Below are 23,836 nucleotides of genomic sequence, written 5' to 3'. Positions count from 1 at the left end.
AACATCTGGAGGGCGCAAGGTTGGAAAAGGCTGATTAAAAAGAGGCAGGTTAGAGAAAGATATTTAATTGTTTTTGTATGCCACAACTGCAGGGAGAATTTTGTTAGCGAAGAATCGGAAAACGCAAGAAGTACCAACAGTGGAAGATTGGCAGATGAAGATGATGGATTTTTCGGAGCTAGCCGACCTGACTGGCAGAGTCCCCGACCAGAAGGAGGAGGAGTACCAGGAAGAATGGATGAAATTTAAAGACTACTTAGCTAAATATGTTAAGATAACTTAATTGGAAAAGCATGCAAATACCAGATAAGCTTAGGATTTAAATATGTAAGGATAGGATTTAAGATGTTTAAAGCTAAATTAGAAAGAATGAAAGAGGTTAAGTGATTAAGTTAATTTTTTTTTGAACTGTTAAAATGATATACAATGAAATTCAACCAGGGGGATTTGAGGAAGTCACTTAACAATGTTATTAAGATTGGTTCAATTACAATTAGGATGTTTGTTTGTTTGTTTGTTTGTTTGTTTGTCTTTAAATTTTTTGGAAAATTAATTTAAAAAATTGAAAAAGAGGCAGGTTAGGGTTAGACTGAGGCCCCCTTAGGATGCGTTGCTTCGCAAAAAAATGCAATTGCACCCCACCCCAAAAATGTAGCAAAAAAGTTTGAGAGAGGATGGCTTTTCTCTGGGACGTCTGGCTTTCCGCCTCCCCGACCCCTCATACTGCAGTCCTAGTCACGCTTTCCTGGGAGTAAGTCTCATTGAAATCAGTAAGATTCACTTTGGAGTAGGCATGACTAAATTAACGACTGCAAAGCGTTGTCGTGAAAAAGAACCGATTGCCTGCTTAGTCTTTGAATGAATTCTTTTGCATTTCTGCTGTTTGTGCCCCGCCCGTGGAGAAGACTGCCAGCTGCAAATGGGAACCAGACGTTTTACCAGGGAACAGTGGAGAGCGCAACTCTTTGTCTGTACGCGTAGTACCAGGGGACGTCGCTGCAAGGAGAAGCGCCTGGCAAGGAATGGGGAGAAGACCCGTTGGGTCGTTTTGCAGCGGCTCCTGGCGGAAACTCCGATCCAATACTGCCTCTCAGATATTGCTTTGAGAACTCCACGAGGACTAGCGCCTTGGTTAATCCGCGTAGAGAACAAGATTGCACACTTGACCACTTTATAACTCAAGCCCCATGTATGTTAACTCAAGTCAGTTCAATGGGACTTGCACTCAACTGTCAACAGGGTGAAAATTTAACACACCTTTAGGTGACAGGCAAAAAGGTTCCTTTTCAGCCTGGCTTGATCTACATCCTATACCCTTTTTAAAAATGCTGGCACTTTGGGTGTTTTTTTAATTGGGATGTTGGTTTGGTTTTGATTTTATGTATTTGATATTTTATGTGAACCATCCCGAGACCTTCGGGGATAGGGCGGTATAGAAAATAAAGATACAGTGGTACCTCGGGTTAAGTACTTAATTCGTTCCAGAGGCCCGTACTTAACCTGAAACTGTACTTAACCTGAAGCACCACTTTAGCTAATGGGGCCTCCTGCTGCTGCTGCGCCGCCAAAGCACAATTTCTGTTCTCATCCTGAAGCAAAGTTCTTAACCTGAAGCACTATTTCTGGGTTAGCGGAGTCTGTAACCTGAAGCGTATGTAACCCGAGGTACCACTGTAGATAGATAGACAGACAGACCTACCTGTTAACAGATCGTAGTTATTTCGAAATAATCACACCGGGCAGCGACCTAGCATGATTGCATTACAGGAAGCAGAGTTGTTTTGCTGTGGGAAAGTCAGGGTGTGGAACGTGGGCGTTTACCCCCCCCCCCCCATATTTCAGTCACTAACTTGGTTATGTCCAAATAGCCTCAAAATTCAGCCCTCTAACAGGTGTTTTGCTATTGGCATGCTTGACAGCTGTTTAACCATGTCCCGTAAATGCAGAAAGGAGTGCACTTAAATACAAATAAGTTTTGTTCAGCAGCCAGCCCTCAAGGCAGAGTGTGCTTGTGAAAATACAGTACATAACAGAACCCACAACATATACACATATAATCTGTCATTTTCAATGGAGCAGGCTTTTGAGAGTTTATGCTGTCATAAGTTACCCAGTGTATCTGCAAGGTTGCAATTTCATTTTGCTGCTTCTTCATTCTATCCAGCACTCCAGTCTTTTGACAGAAGTTTCTACCCAAACCATACATTTAATAAATGCAACACAACAGTGTAGTGAGAAAATATATTTGTAACAGAAATTAGACATATACATGAGTGAGGTTTGAGACTTGGGCCCTGCATTTTTCCAGATTAGTTTCCAGGTATGATTGAAGCTTTCACGTTTCTGGATGACCGTCTTTGCAGCATTTGCCCCCAATCTTTAACCACTTCCAATAATTGCCTTCCCCATTTTGGAGAAGTATTGGGGAAAGAATTAATGAGCAAAGTTGGGGAGGGAAGAGAGAAATAAGTCTCAACAGTTTGTTCAGACTTCTCCAGCACCTGAGTAGGTAGGGAACCCCATTTGGCTAACTACGCCCAAATCCAAATGTCTTATTAGGGAATTCTGTGCTTTAAAAACTGGTGATTACAGGTAATCATGTACATATTTAAATAGGCTGGTAATTAACAATGTAGATGAAATGGCTTGTATGATATATTTCTCAGGAATTACTTTCTTCAGTCTTCAAAGTGCCAGTTAAATATGTTATGTTCACACCTTTGTTACACTAATTTCTCTTTTGTGGCTCTTACTAATGCAGTGAAATACTCGTAACTGTCAAGATTTGAGGGAATTTGTGTCTTTAGAAGCCATGCCTAATCTGCAGATAAAGCTCTTTTGTTTTTATAAGTCAGCACAATCAAATTATTTTTAAAGAATTACATTGCTACAACCAATCTTAAAGAAAAGTTGTAGAGACTTAGTTCCAGAACACCACCACAATGTATACCACTTCATAAAATGTTTATTTAGGATGGTAACACAGGATAAGTCATGCAACAGCTCAGTAAAAAAGGGAATCATGTAAAGTTGATGAAGTATAGTACTTGGTGCTGCTGATTCAGGAATAAGTTTATAAAAAATCACACTCATTGTCCAAAACTGGTACATCTAGAACTGCTTGAAAGCTGAACATGGACATTACTTGTAAAAGTATTTGTATTAAAAAAAGTTGTAGACAGTTAAAAATTGCCACCTAAAGATTACTTCAATTGGACAACTATCACAGGTTCATCCTTACAGCTGCAACACTAAGGCTGCTGTGAATGAAAGTAGAACTTTATGCACTCAAAAAATGAGGAACCATTTTATCCTGAATGAAAAAATGAAATAAAAATTGTCTGCTGCTAAACCACAAAAGCAAAGAAATCTATATTAAAAAACCTGCATTGGCACCAAATACTCTCAAGCTGATGTATTCAGAAGGTTAAGAGAGGTATCAGACAATATGCACTGGCAGACACTATAGGAGAATGATTCTTACTTTAAAATGGAGTAATTATAACTAAGGACATTCATGAAATGGTGACATCCTACCGTGAGAATTTTGTCATTTGTAGTTTGATTTCAGTTGACACACTATGTTCAACTTTTTAGGGGGTAAATAAATACAGTGGGATGAAATTTGAAATCAAGAGAGAAGAACGGTTACCATCCATCAGTCAGCACACACCTGTGTGCCCCGAAACAAGTCAGTAATTCAAAAAGAATCATTTGAAAATAAGAAGTGTTTGCACTTATTCCTGGTCATAAACAACCCCACAAAATCTCACTTTTGGAACTATTCCAATTGAAACTACACACTGAATTAAATTCACACAGTATTAAGTTTCTTTATGTAAAAAATCTTTATACATAGTAATAAAAAAAGATAAAGGCAAGATGCATCAAACAGAAGTCAGCTGGTTGTTCTCTGGTCCTATACAGCCCACCAATGATTCTTGCAAGAGACGTGGGAGACTGTCTGTTTCAAGCATCTTCACCTTTCGCTTGTGGTAAGGATTGTTCTGTCTAAGCATCCAGGATGGCAGATGCTGGCGGTTAGTTTTGGCACTTACGCTGGCAAACTGAGCTTCTTTCCCTTGAGTACTAAAAAAAAAAGACAAAACAAGGCATTGTTAAATGTATGCATGCATCCAATTATCAACCACCAAAAAACTAATGTTTTTCTCTCATGCATCACCAAGATACACTGGGTTGTACCCAAGTAAGTCATATTCAGAGAAGCCCCACTGAAGTAAAGAGGTCTATTCAAAGTATGATGCACTTGGATACAAACTCAGAGGGTTTTATGGAATAATATGAACAAAGCATATACAGCGGTACCTCGGTTTACGAACTTAATCCGTTCCGGAAGTCCATTCTTAAACCAAAACTGTTCTTAAACCGAGATGCGCTTTCCCTAATGAGGCCTCCTGCCACCGGTGCCCTTCCACCATTCAGATTCCGTTCTTAAACTGACGTAAATTCTCAAACCAAGACACTCTTTCCAGTTTTGCGGAGTTTGTAAACCAAATTGTTCTCAAACCGAGGTATCACTGTACCGTCTTCTTTGATGTATTCCACCTTGCATTTTTATGAAAGTGCAATTTATAAATATTTAACGAAATAAACAAAAAAGGAAGCTTGCTACCCCGAGGAGACAAAAAGGTAAAGGAGGAGATATGGTGAGAAACAGTGACTTTTAATATTAGTAGAATTTGTGAAAATTAATCTCTAGCCTTTTATTATTTTATAGGCATTTGTAGCCTGCATTTCACCATGCAATCCCAAAGCTGGTTATATACAGCTCAATACAATTAAACCATGTCACAATGTGCAACCCAAAGACCTATGCAAAAAGGTGACAAGGCGAAACAGACCTCGGAGGGCATGTCGGGGGCCAACACTGAAAAGGCTTTCTCATGCACTGCTGCCTAACAAACTACATATGGCAGCAGATCCACAAAGAGACCTTCCCTGCAAATCTCAACACTGTGGCAGGCCTATATGGGAAGAGGTGCTACCTCTGATATTTTATAATGTTTAAACTCTGATATTCAATACAGTACAGTAGAACCCCATGTTATGTACTGTCCTCCTTGTAAATGCTTTGGGTTACGAGCTCCGCTAACCCAGAAGTACATGCTCCCAGTTGCAAACTTTGCCCTGGTATGCAAGCGGAAATCGCGCAGCAGTGGAAGGCGCCATTAGTGAAAGCACGCCTCATATTACAAGCGGTTTCGGCTTAAGAACGGACCTCTGGAATGAATTAAGTTCGTAACCGGAGGTACCACTGTAGAAGAATTCCAAAGCAAACTTAAAATACATTTGCTTTGCTTATATTGGGCTGGTAATGCAGACTGCTGAGCCGGGGCAAAATAAGGAAGAGGTGACAATACTGGATGAACTGCGCCACATTCATACAGGACTGAGCTTTGAAGGACCACTGGGTTCACTTACTCTCCCCTTGTGTGTAACAATTCCACCCTTTTCTGGTTTGCAGCAAAGCTCAGCTTGCCACTCAGCCACTGTGTTTGCACGTCACTTGTGGCTAACTATGGCTTTTGCTTGCCCTGCAAACCAGGACCAAAAACCACATTTCAATCCATTCTCATGTTGTTTCGCAGATAATGCTTTGTTATAAATATACTCAGATCTTGGCTGCATTTGACTCTAGTGTTACGCAACAGTGGGAAACCCCAGAGCACACCCACAACCTCCAAAGTACTGAAGAGCTGTGCTTATTTGGAAGAGTGACAGAGCTACAATATTATACACAGCATTAATATACAGTGGTATCTTGGGTTAAGTACTTAATTCGTTCCGGAGGTCCGTTTTTAACCTGAAACTGTTCTTAACCTGAAGCACCACTTTAGCTAATGGGGCCTCCCGCTGCTGCTGCACCGCTGGAGCACAATTTCTGTTCTCATCCTGAAGCAAAGTTCTTAACCCAAGGTACTATTTCTGGGTTAGCGGAGTCTGTAACCTGAAGCGTATGCAATCTGAAGCATATGTAACCCGAGGTACCACTGTATTGCAGAAAGCATGTGCAAGGGATCTATAATACATAAAATCTTTAGGCCTACAGAACAGGAAGGCCCACTCCTTACCTTTTGTAACATACAAATAGAAGAAGTCACAGTACAGAATAGTCTGGACCACACCAGCAACAACAGCTATAAGGTCAAAGAATCCCTCAAAGTAGTAGCGCCAAATCCAGTTGATAAGGTACAAGGCACGGTACAAGCCCAAGAAGAAAAGATAGTGAGTAGTGATGGTTTCTGCCTCCCCAGTTTTACTGATCATAAAAAGTTGGGGGAGAATAGCAACGGACTCCAAGTAGATGGAGAAGGTCCACAAGATCTGAAAGAGCAAGACAAAAATGTTAAAGTGATACCATCACTTGGCAGCTTCCGCGTCTAGTATGGGTCAATCCATATCAAGTGATCCAACTTTTTTACCACCCAATTGCCATCCAATTATCTTAATATTCTGTGCACTTGTTGAATGATCAAAACTAAGTTTAAATCTAAAATTTTAATTTTTTATCTCATCCCATTTGTGAGTTATGAGGGGTTGAAATTTCAATAAATTGACAATTTTGCCCTACACAAAAACCTTAAAAGCTCAACTCAGAATTGAGATACCTCAAACCTAAAAACAATGGACTTACTTTAAATTTTAAATTTAAGAATTTTGAGAGAGATGATGGGAATAACTTTGGTAATAACGAGTTCTCACCTGCAAACCCCACACATGTAATTTTTAAACATATTTGGGAAAAGACTGAATCATATTGTCCTGGAGAGTAGCTTCTTAGCAAAATAATGGATATTCATAGGTAAACAAGAAGAATCTAAAACCTCTATAAACTGATGGCAGGTGCAGGAAAGTCTGGTATGTAATATGATAGCGCAGTGACTTATATACAGGGGGGGAATTAGTAGTGGCTTGAAATAGTAAAAACCAAAGCAACACCTCTATGGAATTTTGTCCATGTTTTAAGTGTACTATCCTAAAATAGTATGTAGGGATACTTTTATTAGAAGTATATTATTTCACCTTGCAGCTAAAATAAATGCTCAAAACATCCTACAATTTGATGGACATATTTAAAAGCAATCAACTATGAAATAATGCTTTGCAATTATCTTTATACTGTGTTTTTTTGTTTAGCAACAGTACGCCCATTTGGTGCGTTTGTTTTCTTCTTTTGAAAACAAATGAATAAAAAGAATATGGGGCTGAGGCTTTCCTCTACAGGAAAGCAGAATAAAAATGTAGTAGGAAATAAGGTGGGCAGTACTGATATATGAAAGTTTTCCTGTGCAATTCATGGATCAGCTAAAATATAAGATGTATACATGTTGCCTATATTTTCCATTTCCCCTACTTTTTAACACACCCTTTACATAATTGTAGTTCTCCTTAAATTATCCAGATGGCACCAAAGACTTCTCAACTTCTATTTGAGGAACTTAAATTACATGAAGTGAAGGTCATAAGAGCCAGACCAATTTTTCAATGTTTTTGTTTAGTGCACTGAACACACCACAAATATTTGAATAACTAATTACGTTTACATAGTTAGGATTATGGTCACTGCGTTGTTCCTCAGATATAAAGTAAGTGGTCCTTGCTTCTTTGATGTATTCCGCCTTGCATTGGTATTACCACACAATGGTATGAACTGGGATCACTGGATGTACTTCTAACTCCAATCCCTGTATTGCTTTGGTTTAAGATGGCAGAAGCGATGGTGGAGCCACCTTCTCCTGCACTCGGGATTAACACCCATTTGTGCCTGAAGATCAAACTGGGCTTGAATTTTAGCATGTACCTATACATCTGCTCTCCACTACGGTTGGCTAAAATCAATCAGGCTCTCCTGAGTTGGAAGGAACCATGAGGGTCATTCTAGTCCACCCCCTGCAATTAAAGAATCTTTTTGCCCAACATGGGACTCGGACCTTCAGTTCTGAAATTAAGAGTTTTGTGCTCCACCGACTGAACTATCCCAGATTCTTCATGTACCTGCCCACTGAGCTCTCTGTGGCGTACTAAACCTAATTCTACCAGCACAGAGGTGCCAATGAGCTTTCACGTGAATAATTTTGGAGCCCACAGACTCATTAAACAAAAATCCTTGCCTAAATCCAGATAAGCAATTTGCACCGAATCACACACAGATTTTGATAATGACATTTTACAAGCAAGGTTATAGGAGAAGTTGATTTCAAAATTCCTAAAGAATTTTGTTTTTAAACCTGGTTGGGATTCTTCAGCACTATATGGGAGCAGCCCACCAAAGCAAAATCTAAGCCAGCCAAACAATTAGCGCCAGCTCTTTTAATTCACTGGACCACGAACAAATACTATATCAAACAAACTGTGCAGCCTTGAGTGAGAAACATCAAGCTTACGATGCAGCATAAAGAACAAAGTGTTCTGCTTTATTTCACAGTTACCCAAGTTCTCTTTACATTGTTTCAGAAGCCAACGCTTTATGAATAAACTAACCTCCAGGGGAGAGAAGTCATGATTGACAAGAAAAGACAGCCCACCAACTGGAACCACAAGGAACTCCACTCTGAATGTATCGTGGTTTCCATCATAGGTAGCCTTAAATTTCATGTAGATCAGGTAGACTGTGGCATACGAGCAGGCAACGTAGATAAGCTGAAAGGAAAAGACCCAGATGAGTTATCAGGCTTTTAGTCTGTTTCCTCCATAAAAAGCATTTTATACATACAACAAGGAACAATGTTGACCATTGAAGCATGGTCCCCCTTCCTGCTCCCATTTGCTCAGTTACATTCATCAACATATTGCACCGTCTACAACAGGAAAGCTATTATTCATTTTCTGGGGACCGGCTCTTTTTTAACATAGAAAACGGTTACCTGGAACATAAGGAAGTACAGTTCCCACCCCCTCCCATACCTACCAACTGATTGATTTGGGTTCCTTCAGAAGTTTAAGGAAAGTGGGATCTTTGCCTCAAGTTTTAATGGCTTGAAAGCAACATAAATCTTGTCAATTCTAATGCTGCAGCTTCAACTATAGATGCTTAAGTTGTAAAATCTCATTGATTCTGTCCCACTTACTGCAACTGGAGCATTTGTGTGAGAAAAGGTGCAACTACAGTAAACCTGCAACATGTGCTCGCTTTACTCATGGGATCACAACTTTAAATAGTCATTAAAACAATCAATCAATGGAGAGTGAGGGAAACCCAGTTCCCCACTCTCCATTTATTTATTTTTCCTCCACTCACAAACACAGTGGGCTTTCCTTGCTTACTGAGCTTTGGGAAGGCAGCGTGAGGGCTCTGGCAGTGTCCCAAAAGCAGCCCTCTGCCTCACTGGGGGTAGGGGCAATTTTGGGGGTTCCTGACTGTGCATGGACCCCTGGAACCAAACCCTTTTGTAAGTGGTGGGGCCACTGCACTCATATGAACAGTTCTGCACTTTGCGGTGGCTTTTCCCATACAATCTTTCTGCAATTTTCTATGGGTTCCAAAATCAGTCATTGATAAAGAAACAATAATATTTAATACAGGGCATTCCAAACTGTGCTTCGTGATATGTTGGTGTGTCGGCTACAGTATGCAGGTGTGTTGTGCGAACAATCTCCTGGGGCTGGAAAGGGGTTCGTTTACTAAATAAAACTGAATGACTATGTCATGAAATGATGCACATCTAAAAAGTCTGTCACCAACATGGAAAGTCTGGAAAGTTAAAATGTTATGGCCATCTCCTGAGGAAATCAATCAATCATTAAATCTGCATATGGGTAAAAGTGACAGTTCTGAAGCAAGGACCACTTCTTAGAAAGATTTTACCCTAAAATAGTGATTGCCACGTGCAACTTATAAATGCCTGTTACTTTCAAATTTAAAGCTGTGGTCTGTGGGCCACCAGTGATTCATTCAGATTGATCTGTGATATATCTGTGGAGTTGTGGATGTAGTGGCACATCTATTGTATTAAATATTCATATTGATTTTTATTGCAACTTTTATTTCTTATATCACATTTTATTGGATTGCAGTTTGTAACCTTTCTACTTACTGGGAGCAATAGGAAGCAGTGCTTATTCCAGGCATAGGCAAACTCGGCCCTCCAATTGTTTTGGGACTACAACTCCCATCATCCCTGACCACTGGTCCTGTTAGCTAGGGATCATGGGAGTTGCAGTCCAAAACATCTGGAGGGCCAAGTTTGCCTATGCCTGGATTCCATCCCCTGCCTCCTGCTCCTGAGCTGTTTTTGTGTTAGCTGGTCATTGGAAGAACTACCATTTAAGAATTGGTGCTTGAGTTTGTGCTTTTCCTCTTCACTCCCTGTCCCTTTCCACTTGTTCTTTAGATTGTAAGCTGACAGGGCAGGAAATGCCTTGTTTTAATTGATTGTATGTCAAGCACTCCAAGAGTCTTTTCGGCTAAAGCCTGGGGTACAAATCTTCTAAATAAATGAATTAAAAATAAATTTAAAACCATACAACATCTGCACAGCACATTACAATAGCTATAGCAGCCCCACCCCAAAAAAGCATTGTGGTCTGCCAAGAGTCAGACCCTTGGGATTTTCAAGTGGTTCATGGGGAGAAAGTTTAGGAACCATTGGTATAAAGCATGGGTAGGCAAACTAAGGCCCAGGGGCCAGATCCGGCCTAATCACCTTCTAAATCTGGCCTGCGGACGGTCCGGGAATCAGCGTGTTTTTACATGAGTAGAATGTGCCCTTTTATATAAATGCATCTCTGAGTTATTTGTGGAGCTTGGAATTCATTCATTCCCCCCCCCAAAATATAGTCTAGCCCCCCCACAAGATCTGAGGAACAGTGGACCAGCCCCCTGCTGAAAAAGTTTGCTGACCCCTGGTATAAAATGTCCATTCTCAGGAGTTTCATTACACCACTGTAGTGAATATTTTAACTCACACGGCTCTCTTTATGACTACCGAGGAGAATAGCAACCAACTTGAAATAATGGCCTGGCCACCAGGGCCAGGTAGTAGCAGATGTCATGGTCTCTCAGGGACAGGCGCCACTTCAGCTAGGCAGCCTGCAGCTCCTGGTTCTTCCAGGTGACATGCATAGATTAGATTGGAAGTGGGTTCAGATCACTATCTAAATTATACGCATATTCTGCTTTGGTATATTTGAAGAGTGCTTCATTGGTAGTGGGCTTGTTAACATAAGAGGCATCCAATGTAGTTAATGAGCCTACAGTTAAAGAGGCAGCTCCCAGCTTCTGATTTCAGGGCTTCATCCAGAAGAGGTTACCTTGAGGAAACTGGGCTTCATTACGTTCATGATAAAAATACTGTACACAGACTTAATTATCAAGTGGAGAAGGCCGAGGCTAAGAAAAATTAAATGACTTGCTGAAGGTCACACAAATTGTGTCAGATGTGGAATCCAGGTCACTGCCTAACTAACTAGGCCACAGCAACCCCAGGCGAAATGTTCAAGGTTCTCCACTCACCATCTGTAAGCATATTCTCAGGGAACTAATACTTAGAACACTTTAACAAGCGGAACCTAGTTTCCATGCACTGTAGCAGACAGAAAGGACAGCATGAGTCACCATCCCAGAGGTGGTATTCAAGTAGCCAATGAGTCACAGAAAAATCCCTAGAAAGCAGTGGCCAGGATGCCAACAACAATAACATCTTGAAAGTGCAAAAGCCAGGGCTAGCCTGGAGAAAACTCACCAATAATAACTGGTTATGATTATTAAGATAAAAAAGAAACATGGTCTGGATAAAGTTACACTTGGGGGAAAAGACATAAATTCAAAGCAGTCCGACTAGAAGAAAATTAAGAGATGCTGGTTAATGTTACAGGTGACGGGCCTGCTCAGGCAATGGGGTTCTGTAGTCAATTTGATGTTTAGTGGGCCTGATGGGAGTGGGAGTCCACAACATTTAGAGGGCCACAAGATCCCACCCTTAAAGGTAAAGGTACCCCTGCCCGTACGGGCCAGTCTTGCCAGACTCTAGGGTTGTGCGCTCATCTCACTCTATAGGCCGGGAGCCAGCGCTGTCCGCAGACACTTCCGGGTCACGTGGCCAGCGTGACAAGCTGCATCTGGCGAGCCAGCGCAGCACACGGAACGCCGTTTACCTTCCCGCTGGTAAGCGGCCCCTATTTATCTACTTGCTCCCGGGGGTGCTTTCGAACTGCTAGGTTGGCAGGCGCTGGGACCGAACGACGGGAGCGCACCCCGCCACGGGGATTCGAACCGCCGACCTGACGATTGGCAAGTCCTAGGCGCTGAGGTTTTACCCACAGTGCCACCCGCGTCCCTTGATCCCACCCTTAGGTTAAACCAATTTCTTCACTGGATTTGCTAGCTGCCTTTCATTGAAATGATTGTAGGATGGCACACAATAGCTTCATACAAAAATACAATGAATTATAATAATAAAAGAACGCAATATTAAAATCCAAACATTAAAATTGCTACAGAACAAAAGCAGAATTTCAAGCAACAGTAACAGTGCATCAGGGCCTGATCAATTTGGTTACTTGCAAACACTTGGATAAAAGAGACTTCAGACTACAGCAAAAGCTACAAACAAAGAAGCAAACTGAACCTCCTGGGGTTGCCAAGGTTGTTCCTTGCCAATTCTCTTGTGCCTCCTTTTGGCATTTGCACACACACTTGCATAAGCAAGCGAAGCATACACAGATATCTGGGTGTCACTCCCCCTGTCCCTGGGTCCACAGATGAGAAAAGGGCAGGCTATATAAAAGATGGCATTGCCAATTCCATAGCCTCCCAGGATTTCAAGCTGCATCCCCATCATAAGTAGGGTAGACATTGGATCTTCTTTACCTTCTAATGTCATTATGGTGGTTCTACTCCACCAAAGAATCAAAAGAGGATAATTATTTGGGGTTGGATCCAGACTTAAGTCATGCTTGGAGTAGACCCACGGGAATCAATGGAGCTTATGTTAGTCATGACAAGCTTGTCCCATTGATGGGTCTACTCTAACAATTCTAAGTTTGAAGCCAGTCTTTCATCAGTAAAATGGCAGGTTCATATTTTTGTCTTTACAGACGACACAACTGGCTAACAGCAAGAGATTTGAACGAACATTCGAAAATAGTCTGGTTGTGACTAAGCATGGCTCCATAAACATTTCAGTATCATTTACTTCAAAGTAATTAAAGTTGAAGGATTTGTGGATTCTTTGCACATCATGAATAGAAAAAAAAGCTGGGCAAACAGTTTTCTGGTAGACCAAATTAAAACTAGAATCAGATAGAGGATCAGCCCTTATTCTAGGGCTCACAGACATGAAGAAAGCTGTGTGAACAAGATGCAATTATGACCATTGTGTGTCCCTGACTAGACAGGGAATTTTTGACAGTTCTAAGGAAAACGAATTAAGTACAGATAAGCACTCCTCATTAGTAGCAACAAGCATTCAATGACAGTTTGAGACAAGCTTCTAATCACTTTTTTATTCTATCATCCTTTCATATGGGGTGATCCCAAAACCAGGGGACAAATCAGATCTACACATCTGTTTAGCACCAGTGGTTCTGCAGCACCAAGTGCTTCCATACCCCTCATTGGACCTGCTTTTTTATCTTTTTGCATTACAGGTGTAACTCTTTACACCAAGTCATTTTACTTAGCTCACAATTCATATAAATATTTCATAACACAACCAGCATACATTGGAATCCAATAAAAATTCAGCTGCTTGAGAGAGCATATATATCAGCACAAGTACGCCAGACTCATCCTCGAGCCCAACCAATACTCATCCCCTTCATGTATTTGTAGTCAGAACTGCAGAAGCAAACATTCACATTAATATCAAAATGGAAGTCCACCAGAAACCCAGCCTTGAAAGTGGGTTTGGCTCAAGGTTGGCTTTCTCCACCACGCTCTCCCAGCAAAGCTTCCAAGTCAGGATTGCTGAATGCCTGCTTGTGGAGCAGCTGGTGTATTGAACTTATGGAAGTTGACTAAGAGAGCTGTAAAAAGGTCATGTGCATCCAATTAAGGCAGGTCCGTTTGAGCACGTTGCCATACATTCAAGACATCCCTACTACAACACAGATTTTACCATCTTAAGAATTTCAGTTTCCATTTTAAAAGTATAACCGGGGGGGGGGGGATAAGGAGTGCTTCCAGGAGACACAAGGCAGAGTTCTACTGCTGTTCTGAACACCGTTCCCACTCCCCTCTAACTTGACTGTCATCCCCGTCACCTTTAGTCTTCTTTCATTTCTTGAAAAGAAACCTAAAGCCAGTTTTGCAAAGCAAATAGATACTAATTAGCAAGGCACTCTGTCTGAGGACCATATACATTTCATGAACCTTTTCTTTTTCCAAAGGCCAAAGGCACTGGGATGATCACATTTATACACACCTGGTTCTTCTGCTCCAAAACTAAGAAAGCCCTCAAGTAAGGCACAGAGTCCTCAGAAGGTGAAGAGTCAGACAGGGGTGGCACATCCCATTTCGCCACTTAAGGCAAAATATGAAGTGCCACTCTGCCCTGTCACTGCCACCTTGCACTGCCTGCCTGCCTCACCACCTCCACGTCAATATTGGGTGAGATCTTGCATGCTCTGCAAGATCTCACACCATTTTGATCTTGCCCAAAACCAGCACCAGTGCTGGTTGTGGTGGGGTAGGTGAGGCATCTGTAGGGGCACTGCCGTGGGGGCTCCCACTGCCTGAAGCTGCAGCCTCACCCCACCTAAGGGCTGCATCAGCCCCAGAGTCGGGCATACTCCAGGGACACAAAATAGTCCCTGGCTTTGTTGCTGGTCAGATACTTTGTAGGAATTTTAAAGAACATAGTCATAGTGATAATAAAACCGGGGGAACCTGATCAAGCTATTGGAGGACAAACTAAGTTGTGACCATCAGGCAATGCAGCAAACTGCCTCAAGAGCTGACTTCAACCCTTTCAGGCAAAACAGTTTATCCATGTGTAAAACAGAGAAAGCTGTCATCTAGGAGTGAAACTCGTATGACTCAAGACACTGCAGATGACTGGCAATACAAAGGTAATTTATTGTGGCATTTTCAAACCTGCTTCTTCCCTACGGCTGCAACACATTGGTTGTTGTTTTTTTAATCAGCAGACTCACGTTAACTTTAACATGAACAGGGAGAAGCACATTTGAATTTTCTTTCAGCCTTTACTCGAAATTACCATGGAGGCGAATTCATTAAGAGGTATGTGGAGAAAATTCAGTAGCCCCTCTTGCATATTGAATGTATCATACCTTCATAGAAGTGTTATAAAAAGAAATGAATGAAGTGAAGAGATCCAGGTAACGAGTGGTGAACACCAGTGCAAAGAGAAGCTGGCTTTTCCCAGATATACCTAAAGGAATAAAAAGAAGTCATGTGAGAAAGGGTATTTAAAAACCCAAGCCATGTGAATTATCTTAGTTCAAACACCAAGATTCACTGCACACCCACCGTTGCATTGCAACAGAACCTTATGGTAATCTGAGCTCCAGATTCAAAACCCAGAAGTTTCATCTATTGCTAGCAATTTTCTGCTACTTACCTCTTTTACTACTATTCAGCTTTTTATTCATAACCAACAATGTACCAGGCACCATACTGAACAGGTCAAATCATAAACCCTCTGTATAAGATCAAAAGGAAGATTTATCAGAAAAGAAGCTAGGTTCACTGAATACTAGTCACTGGAGAGCAACAACAACAAAATGCAACAATGAAGAGAACTAGGGATAGTCCTATGGACCACTGTCACTCACAGAATGTCTTTCTATGCTCTGCCCCAGAAATGGTTCAGTAGCACTGATCAGGAATCACTGTGTATCAAAGCTGACCATCAGCTGGTTGTGGGCAGTTTGCCTACTCTGAAAGTTGTTCAGCTTTTTTTTTTTGCACAAACCACAATATTACAATATTATTGGACCTTTCAATGTCAATTCCGCATTTGAAATCCCAGTAATGTCTGGGAAAATCCAGGTGTATGGCACATGTATGCCATTTCAGTTTATTATTTTTATGTCAGCCAGAGAGAGGGTATCCCAGTGCTGTGTCCTTAGCAGCCTTGGAAACCTAAACTATGGCTGGAAAGATGTGAGATCCTCTCTTCCAGGTGAGTGACTAAAGAAAGCAGTTGGGTCTGTATCAGCCTCTGCGTTCATAAGACTCAATTCCACTCCCAAACTAATGGAAGATGCCATATCATCACTTGGACCCCCACCTTTCACTCAAACCCTTCTGATATTAAATAAGTATACAGTCAATTACCATCCCAGCCCAGTTCCTAGGGTCTTCCTTCTACCCAACTCCCATCATGGTCACAATGAGGCTATCTAACCTAGGCAGGGCCCACTACCAGATCTGATCCCAAACTGTGAGAAATTCCCACTGAGACATCTTCCATGCCCTATACCTGAAGAACCATCTGCATTGAGAGTCCCTCAGGCAGGACACAGTGGGTGATAACAACACTAGACATCAATCTTGAGCACATTTACATGCTTCCTATCTCCCATTGAAGTGTGTCTATAACTGAAACTCTGATGGGCAAGTCATTAAAAAAAACCTCAATACAGTAAGTTCAGAGACCACATTTTTGTAAAGACTGTCTCACTTCATGTAAAATAGGTGTTGATTACAATACATGCCTCATTACATTGTCATAATGTGGCAGGACGTGCCTATTTATTAGCTCTGCTCCATTCAGCTCAATGTGAACAAAGGAAGCAACAGAGGTTGCATTTTTCAGCAACATAAGACAAAAGCATGGATGCACTCTATGACTCAGCCTGTTCTGTCGTGCTATTTTGTCAAGGCAACTGTTTAGAGACCACCTTTCTGCCAATGCATTCAAAAAATGGTATACAATCCAATATACTTGTTACAAATGGAAAAGGGAATGAAAACCAGGCACAGAGTGTCATGTAATTGTTGTAATGACCAGACTCAATGGCCACCAAGGGAGAAAGTTCTGAGGTGGAAGGAGTCAAACAGCAACTGGTGCTGGCTGAGCTAACTGACCTTGCAGTCTCTTGTTTTTCCCTCTGATGAGAAAGGGTGCTGATGGAAGCATGAGAATTAGATGTCCAATACTAAGGAAGAAGTGTTCAACAACCAAAAACTTACCACAGGTCCCAATTTTTAAGTTACAGTGGAACCTCTGGTTGCAAACGGTATCTGTTCCAGAGGTCCAACTGCATCCCGAGGAATTTGCAACCAGAGGACCACTTCTGCGCATGCGGCAAAACCCAGAAAAATACTTCCGGGTTTGCCGCGTTCACATCCCAAAGATTACGTATCCAGAGGGATACGTAAGCGGAGGTACAACTGTACTCTTAGAGCTCTCTTGTTGCTTATAAGTACTCTTAGTGCCAGATACATTACCTTTTATTTCAGTAGCCCCATGACAGTTCATATTTGTATCATTTTAATTCATTACAATATCAGATGTCTTTTATTCAAAAGGGAAGTAGATGGTAATAATATTCCCTGTTATAATTGTTTTTCTTAACCACTTTCCTGTGAAATGTCAGAATGTCATCTACTCTCCCTCTCTCATCTTGATGCAATTGTTTTCTGTCGATCAACATTGTTTATTCAAAAAGAAATTGTGTTAAAGAATAAGCAAGTATCTTTGTTTTGAACATTAGCTTTTAAAGGCTTAAATTTGGGAGGCTGCGTATCTCTGCTGGTTGCCAGCATTCTCTAGAAGTAACACACTTAGACTCAATGTAACTATTTCACATTACACTAACAATGCCAGTGCTAAACAATTTTTTCTTGTCAGTCTTAGGAAGTGATAACACCAAGCCCCTAGAAGAATAAACTATTCTGGTTATGAAAGTTTTTGCATTAATTGATTTGCAAAGGATCCCTACCCAAACATGACCTCACTACATATACTCTGCTAGCTTCCTCCAACCTTCCCCCTTTGCAAGGACACCTTGAGGCAGGGGTAGTCAACATGGTGCCCTTCAGATGTTCCTGGATTTCCAACTCCCATCATTTCTGACCATTGCCTATGCTGCCTGAGGCTGATGGGAGTTGTGGTCCAAACAACTTCTGGATGACACCACACTGGTTATCCCTGCTCTGGGGCAAAATGGTAGTCAGAAAGGGTACAACCAATTGTTCCAATGATGCTTTGCTCAAAGGCACAATAAGCTGTCTCCCAACTACCCAGATATCACGTGCTCCTTATGGGCTTGCTAGTGTTGAATACACTATGAATACGTAGTGTTATAGGCATTCAAAATAAATATACAATAAGCTGTATGCAGGCTAGGATAGTACATGGAACAAAGTTTAACAATGAATGGGTCATACTCTAATAGCTATTTAATTTAATAGCTATTAACATGCTATTAAAACAGGTGCCTTTGCATATATAACTGCTCAATCCTATGCTCAATCCTTTTCAAAAAGTGAAGTTTCAGTTCATTGAAAGTTCATGATTGCAGCCAGTTTACAATATTTATATAAGTTTATATAAGCTTACTAAGGACTAAGCCGCCCTGTAGTCAACTAGCATTACTTTTACGTAAGCATGCCATAGTGTCAAGCTGTAGGGATAATAAGACTGCTTGGTTACAAAACAGAAATATATATAAAGTTAATGAATTCTAACTCTAAAAAGTTCTGCATATGAGGGGACTCATGGTTTATTCAAACTCTGGCTACTTTTCTACAATAACTCCAGTCTGCAGCTTTAAAAAGAGCTCTATTAAATTCCCAGGAATTAGTCAACTGTGAGTGATGCATTTTGCCACCAGATAGCATTTCCTCTGCCTTACAAAGTTCACAGTTCAAAATCTACTTGGCTTGATCATAAAGACTACAAACAAAATTACCAACACAGAATCAGTCTAGAATAGTATTTAGACATAAGAACACAGTTCAAAGTCAAACCATCAATGCAGGATAAACAAGGACTGCGTGTCTAAGTGAAATGTACTGAATAGCTTCAGCAGCATAAAAAACTTGTGACTGAGCTTGCTTTCCTTTCCTCCCTTCCTTTTCCCTCACCTGTCATGTCTTGTCTTTTTAGACTGTGAGCCTAAGGGCGTGCCATCTTAAAGCAACTTACAAAAATCTATTCCAAGACTAAAATCAGGGTGTAAATGCTGTAAACAAACAGGCACACAGAAGCATCAGAGTGAGTAAATTCTCATTTCTAGGTTAAAATAACAAAAATCTATCTTCAAAATAAGAGATTAAAACAGCCCTTTTAGGAACAAGTTTTGTTTTGCAACATAACCAGGGATTTCTTCAGTTGAATAAGTTTCTATTGAGGAAATGACATAGGGGTGCAGCAAGAATACAACTGATCTCTCTCTTCCAGGCAGCTCTGTTCACCACACCTTCTGTTAGCTGCCACGTCAGACTAGGCCAGGAATCCCAATTGAGAGCCTATTCTCCCAAGCCTTGATTCAGTCATTTGCTTCCAGTTTTCAAATGCAGCTGGCAATGCAAGTAAAAGAGCTTGCCAAGCTCTCAGATCAAGTCGGATCACAGGTTAACCCCTTCAGTTACAAATAAATAAAGGGTCTAGCATGAAAATCTATAAACAGAGGTTCCAGGATTCAGAAGAACCACCTTGGAACTTGCATAAAAAACTTGCTGTTTCTGCAAAGCACTCAGAAAAAGCACAATTTAGGCTGTGTCATATGTCTTCGATTTCAGAACTACTGCAAAATACAATGCATCTTGATTAGGATGGTAAAACTCATTTTTTCCTGCAAGTCCAGAATCTGAAAGGGAAGTTCTAGCCTCAGGAAAGCAAACTACCATCCCCTTTGCTTTAAGTCCATTCATTCTATTTGTGCACAACTGCCTCAAAATAAATCGATGTCTGAATGGTAGGACGGAGAGAGAGAAAGTCATACTTCCTGCAGCTCCCTTCACACTGTACCATGATTTTGCTTGGGCTTGAATGCTGCACCAGGAATTTTCTTTCACCTACTACATCATTGTGTGCTAAGAAGGCACTTAATCTGTTCATTCATCTCATTTATATTACTGTGCTCTTCTTGAAGCAAGAAAGAGATGACAAAGTTATTTGCCCTGAATATTCATCATTATGGAGGAGTTAGCAAATCAGGTTGCCTAGATTTAGACTCATTGCAAGTCTCTACTGACTTTGCTTCAATTTCACTAGCACTATGAAATCTCTCCACCTACAACACTATTAAAAGAAAAAGAAAACCCCCAACCATTTCTGCACTTAGTTCACTCCGATGGGATCTTCATCAACAAATATATCCCATACAGAATACGTATAATGAACATAAAGCCCTGTTTTCAGGATACCCTTTCAAAGATATTCATAGTGTTGTCCTACCCTCCCCTTTTTGAAAAATATTGACCGTAACCTCTACTCTCTAGACATCACATTTTCCAGTGCTGTAAAGGCTTACCAACTCTTTATTTGATGCAACTGCAGGAGTGACCCCCAATCAAAATATTTTATCGCATATTACATTCTTCCTCCAAGGAACTCAGGAGCAAAACACATGATCTCCCACATCCTTACCCTAGCAACAATCCTGTGAAGGCAGTTACAGTTCAGAGAGGTCTAAGGTCACATGACAACCTCCACCAGGAATTTGAACCTGGGTGTACCTGGCCCTAGTTCAACACTCTAGCACTGAACTACACTGGCCTCACTCTGCAGTACCCCACAAGTTTTCTCTAGCAGACAACTCCACTTAATGCAACATCCCATAACCTTTAAAAGAAGTCACTTCTCAGATCTCCTCCTTTAAAAGTAGGAGGCATAGCAGGAATACGATCCCCAAATCAGCATCACAACCCCCCTGCAAGCATTCCATGAGCTTCCACAATTACACCAAACCCTCACCAAATACAAGAGTAAGTGGGGGAACCCATCACTCCCCCCCCAATGAGTACCCCCAAATTCCTAACCTGCTCCAGCCTCCCATAAGCTCCTCACTTACAAGAAATCTCCACCCCATCACCACCCACCCACCTCCACACCCCCAAAATTGCCCCTCATCTGACGTTCTTGCCCAACTCGACACACAGGAGACAGCATTTTTTGTGGGGGGGGGGAGGGTTGGAAATCGCTCCACCTCAACATCCCATAATCAGCCAAGCTTGCTCCGCCAACACACACAGAGGAGAATATGGGGGCACCACCCCCAAAGTAGGCACTCCCTCCTCAGTCAGGCTCCACCACAACTGAAGGAGGCGAACTACCCCCATAAAACAAGAGGGCATGCGGAGCACCCCATCCAAATCCCCCCTCCACTGAAGGCAAGCATAAAAAGGGGGGTGGCAAGAGGGACGCACCCTCCCCACTCCCCTAACCAAAGTCTCTGAAAGGAAACCCCATAGGGAGGAGAGAATCACACCCCCCAAAAAATCTGCACCCCTAAATTTCCCCGCTCGTTTCGCAGTGTGACGAGGGGGCAGGACCACCAGTCCCCCCCCACTCCCCCCCCCTGAGGCGAGGGGCCGAGGCGGGTCGTCCCCCCCCCATGGCCGGGAGTCGACGTCCCTCGCGCCGCCTCAGCCTCGCCAACCGCCCGCCGAGCCCGACGCACCGGCGCACGAGCGGGTCTTCCAGATCTTGAGGAGGAGGATGATGATGGCCGCCAGGTGGGAGAGGTCCCCGGTGAGGCGGAAGACGTTCATGGCGCCGGCGGCCGCGCTGGAGGAAGAGGAGGTGAAGGAGGAGGAGAAGCGGGGAGAGGAGCCGGCGACCGGACCGAAGATGGCGAGAGCGCAGCGGACACCGAGCGACGTGGCCCGGGGACGTGGCCAGAGACAGCCAGCGCGGGCGCGGTGCACGCCGGGAGAAGTAGGGGGGTGGGAGAAGGAAAGAGAAGGCGGGGAGGAAAAGCCACGCCCCCTTCTTTCCCTCACAGCCGATGGGCGGGGCTCGTGAGGGATCCTTTCATACGCACGCGCACATTCTCCCTCCCCCCCCCGCATCCTCGGAAAGGGCGCACGACGGGTTTTTTTCTTCTTCTTCTGCGCACGCGCGCATATCTCCCACACCGCAACACAAGACTCGCCCTCTGCCGTTCCGTCCTTAGAAGGTAGAGCTGCGCTTGCGCTGTATGGAGGAGCAAGAATTCTGGAAGGCGTGTAGCGGGGGCGCGAGTGCGCCTGCGCCGTTTCGCCCGTTGGCCCCAATAGCGGGTTTTAAAAAGTCGGTTCCAGACGTGCTGCCGGTTGCTAAACTCACATATGTTTTTGATCGAGTGGCATTGCTCTGGCCTGGCATTTTAATGCGTTATGAGCGCTCGGGCATTGTTTTAGGCTGAAGTCGAAATTGCGTTGAGTGTGTTTTTTATATAGAAAAAGTGGTGTGCACATATGTTTTTAAAACTATTTTTTAAAAGCTGCTTTTCTGGGCAACAGCATCTGAAGCGGCTCAGGCCTGCTGTTATTTTTACTATAATTATTCAGTTACATTGTAACTGTTGACAAGATGACTGCACAACAAAATCGACTTTAGAGTAGCAAAGTTTTTCTGCAGTTCGGAAAAGAAAACAAAAAAGAATTGCCCAGGGTCGAGTTATTATGGTGCACATATTAGCTCAACTATAAAGTACCCATTCAATGATAAATATATATTTGTCACTTTCCACACAAAGCACAATATAAATTATGTAAGTAGATCATTAGTGTAACTTATATTAACTAGAATCCTAGAACTGTAGAGTTGGAAGGAACCCCAAGGGTCATCTAGTCCAAAGCCCTTGAAATGCAGGAATCTCAACTAAAGCTTCCATGACAGACAGCCATCCAACCTCTGCTTAAAAACCTCCAAGGAAAGAGAGGCCACCACCTTCTGGGGAAGTCCATTCCCCTGTCAAACAGCTCTTACCATCAGAGAGTTCTTCCTGATGTTTAGTCGGAATCTCTTTTTGTAACTTGAATCTGTTGGTTCAGGTCCCACCCTCCAGAGCAGAAGAAAACAAGCTTGCTCTTATCTTCCCTGTGACAGCCCTGTAGATATTTGAAGATGGATTATCATCTCGTCTCAGTCTCCTCTTTTCCAGGATAAACGTACCCAACTCCCTCAACTGTTCCTCGTAAGGCTTGGTTTCCAGACCCTTGATCATATTGGTTGCTGTCCTTTCCACATTTCAATTCCTTCAAACTGATAATCTACTACTGTTGCATTTGCTCCAAAGTTCTGCCTTGACATCATTAGGTGTTTAGAAAGTTGAGGTAATTTTGATCTGTTTTAGAATTAATAAGTTTTGTTTGTTTTAAAGTAGGGTTGTTTATTTTTATTTATCTTATTGTGAGCAGGCAGCAACTGTTTTAGGAGTGTGCACGTGCATAATGCTGACCCCAGAAGTGGCTGGAACAGGGGGTGGGGACGGGGCAGGGAGGGAACAGAGTGGAGCAAACTTAACATGCGCTCCACTGATGCGCACAGGGGTCAGGAATGCACACCCCCCCCCGTGCTGAACTGTTGTTGCCTGTTGTATGAATTTAAATAAATAAATTGGGCACGTCTGGCCCAATCTCTTCATACTTCCAGGTAACTGATTAAGACACAGGTTTTTCAGCAAGTGTTTGGAGGGGAGGCCTGATTAGACAATAAAATTTACTTTGTCTGTCTGCTGCCATTAGTAATTGCTATGTAGCATGGGAGTAGCCAGGATTTATTGGGGGGGGGGGCAAAACCAAGGTATCTGTGGTGCAGTTGGACAGTTAGTTAAGTATTTTTATTTATTTACTTGATTTAGGGGGGGCAGCTGTTCCCCCTGCACCTCCCAAGCAAGCTATGTCCATGCTATGTACAGTGGTACCTCGCAAGACGAATGCCTCGCAAGACAAAAAACTCGCTAGACGAAACGT

At 42.4% G+C, this 23,836-nt stretch overlaps 1 protein-coding gene across 1 annotated transcript; it reads right to left on the bottom strand.

Moving 5' to 3' along the window:
- Nucleotides 1-2,947: 2,947 nt before the first annotated feature.
- KDELR2 (KDEL endoplasmic reticulum protein retention receptor 2) lies at nt 2,948-21,840 on the bottom strand. The gene is made up of 5 exons (XM_083474533.1): nt 21,559-21,840; nt 15,253-15,353; nt 8,503-8,661; nt 6,093-6,345; nt 2,948-4,089 (listed from the first exon to the last, which is right to left on the bottom strand). Exons 1-5 carry the CDS (start codon nt 21,647-21,649, stop codon nt 4,055-4,057), a joined length of 639 nt encoding a protein of 212 aa, XP_083330659.1. The 5' UTR covers nt 21,650-21,840; the 3' UTR covers nt 2,948-4,054.
- Between the last annotated feature and the right edge of the window lie 1,996 nt (nt 21,841-23,836).

Source organism: Podarcis liolepis, assembly GCF_965112155.1.
Source record: "Podarcis liolepis genome assembly, chromosome: 14".
In the NCBI taxonomy this organism is placed as follows: Eukaryota; Metazoa; Chordata; class Lepidosauria; order Squamata; family Lacertidae; genus Podarcis; species Podarcis liolepis.
This window is presented reverse-complemented; position numbering and strand designations above follow the sequence as displayed.

Excerpts from the sequence above, each read along its gene's own strand:
- KDELR2 (XM_083474533.1), bottom strand. The coding sequence starts at position 21,649 with ATGAACGTCTTCCGCCTCACCGGGGACCTCTCCCACCTGGCGGCCATC. Across the intron at positions 8,662-15,252 it reads TTTATAACACTTCTATGAAG|CTTATCTACGTTGCCTGCTC; the intron begins GTATGATACATT and ends TTTTCCTTTCAG. Across the intron at positions 4,090-6,092 it reads CTATTTGTATGTTACAAAAG|TACTCAAGGGAAAGAAGCTC; the intron begins GTAAGGAGTGGG and ends TTTTTTTTTTAG.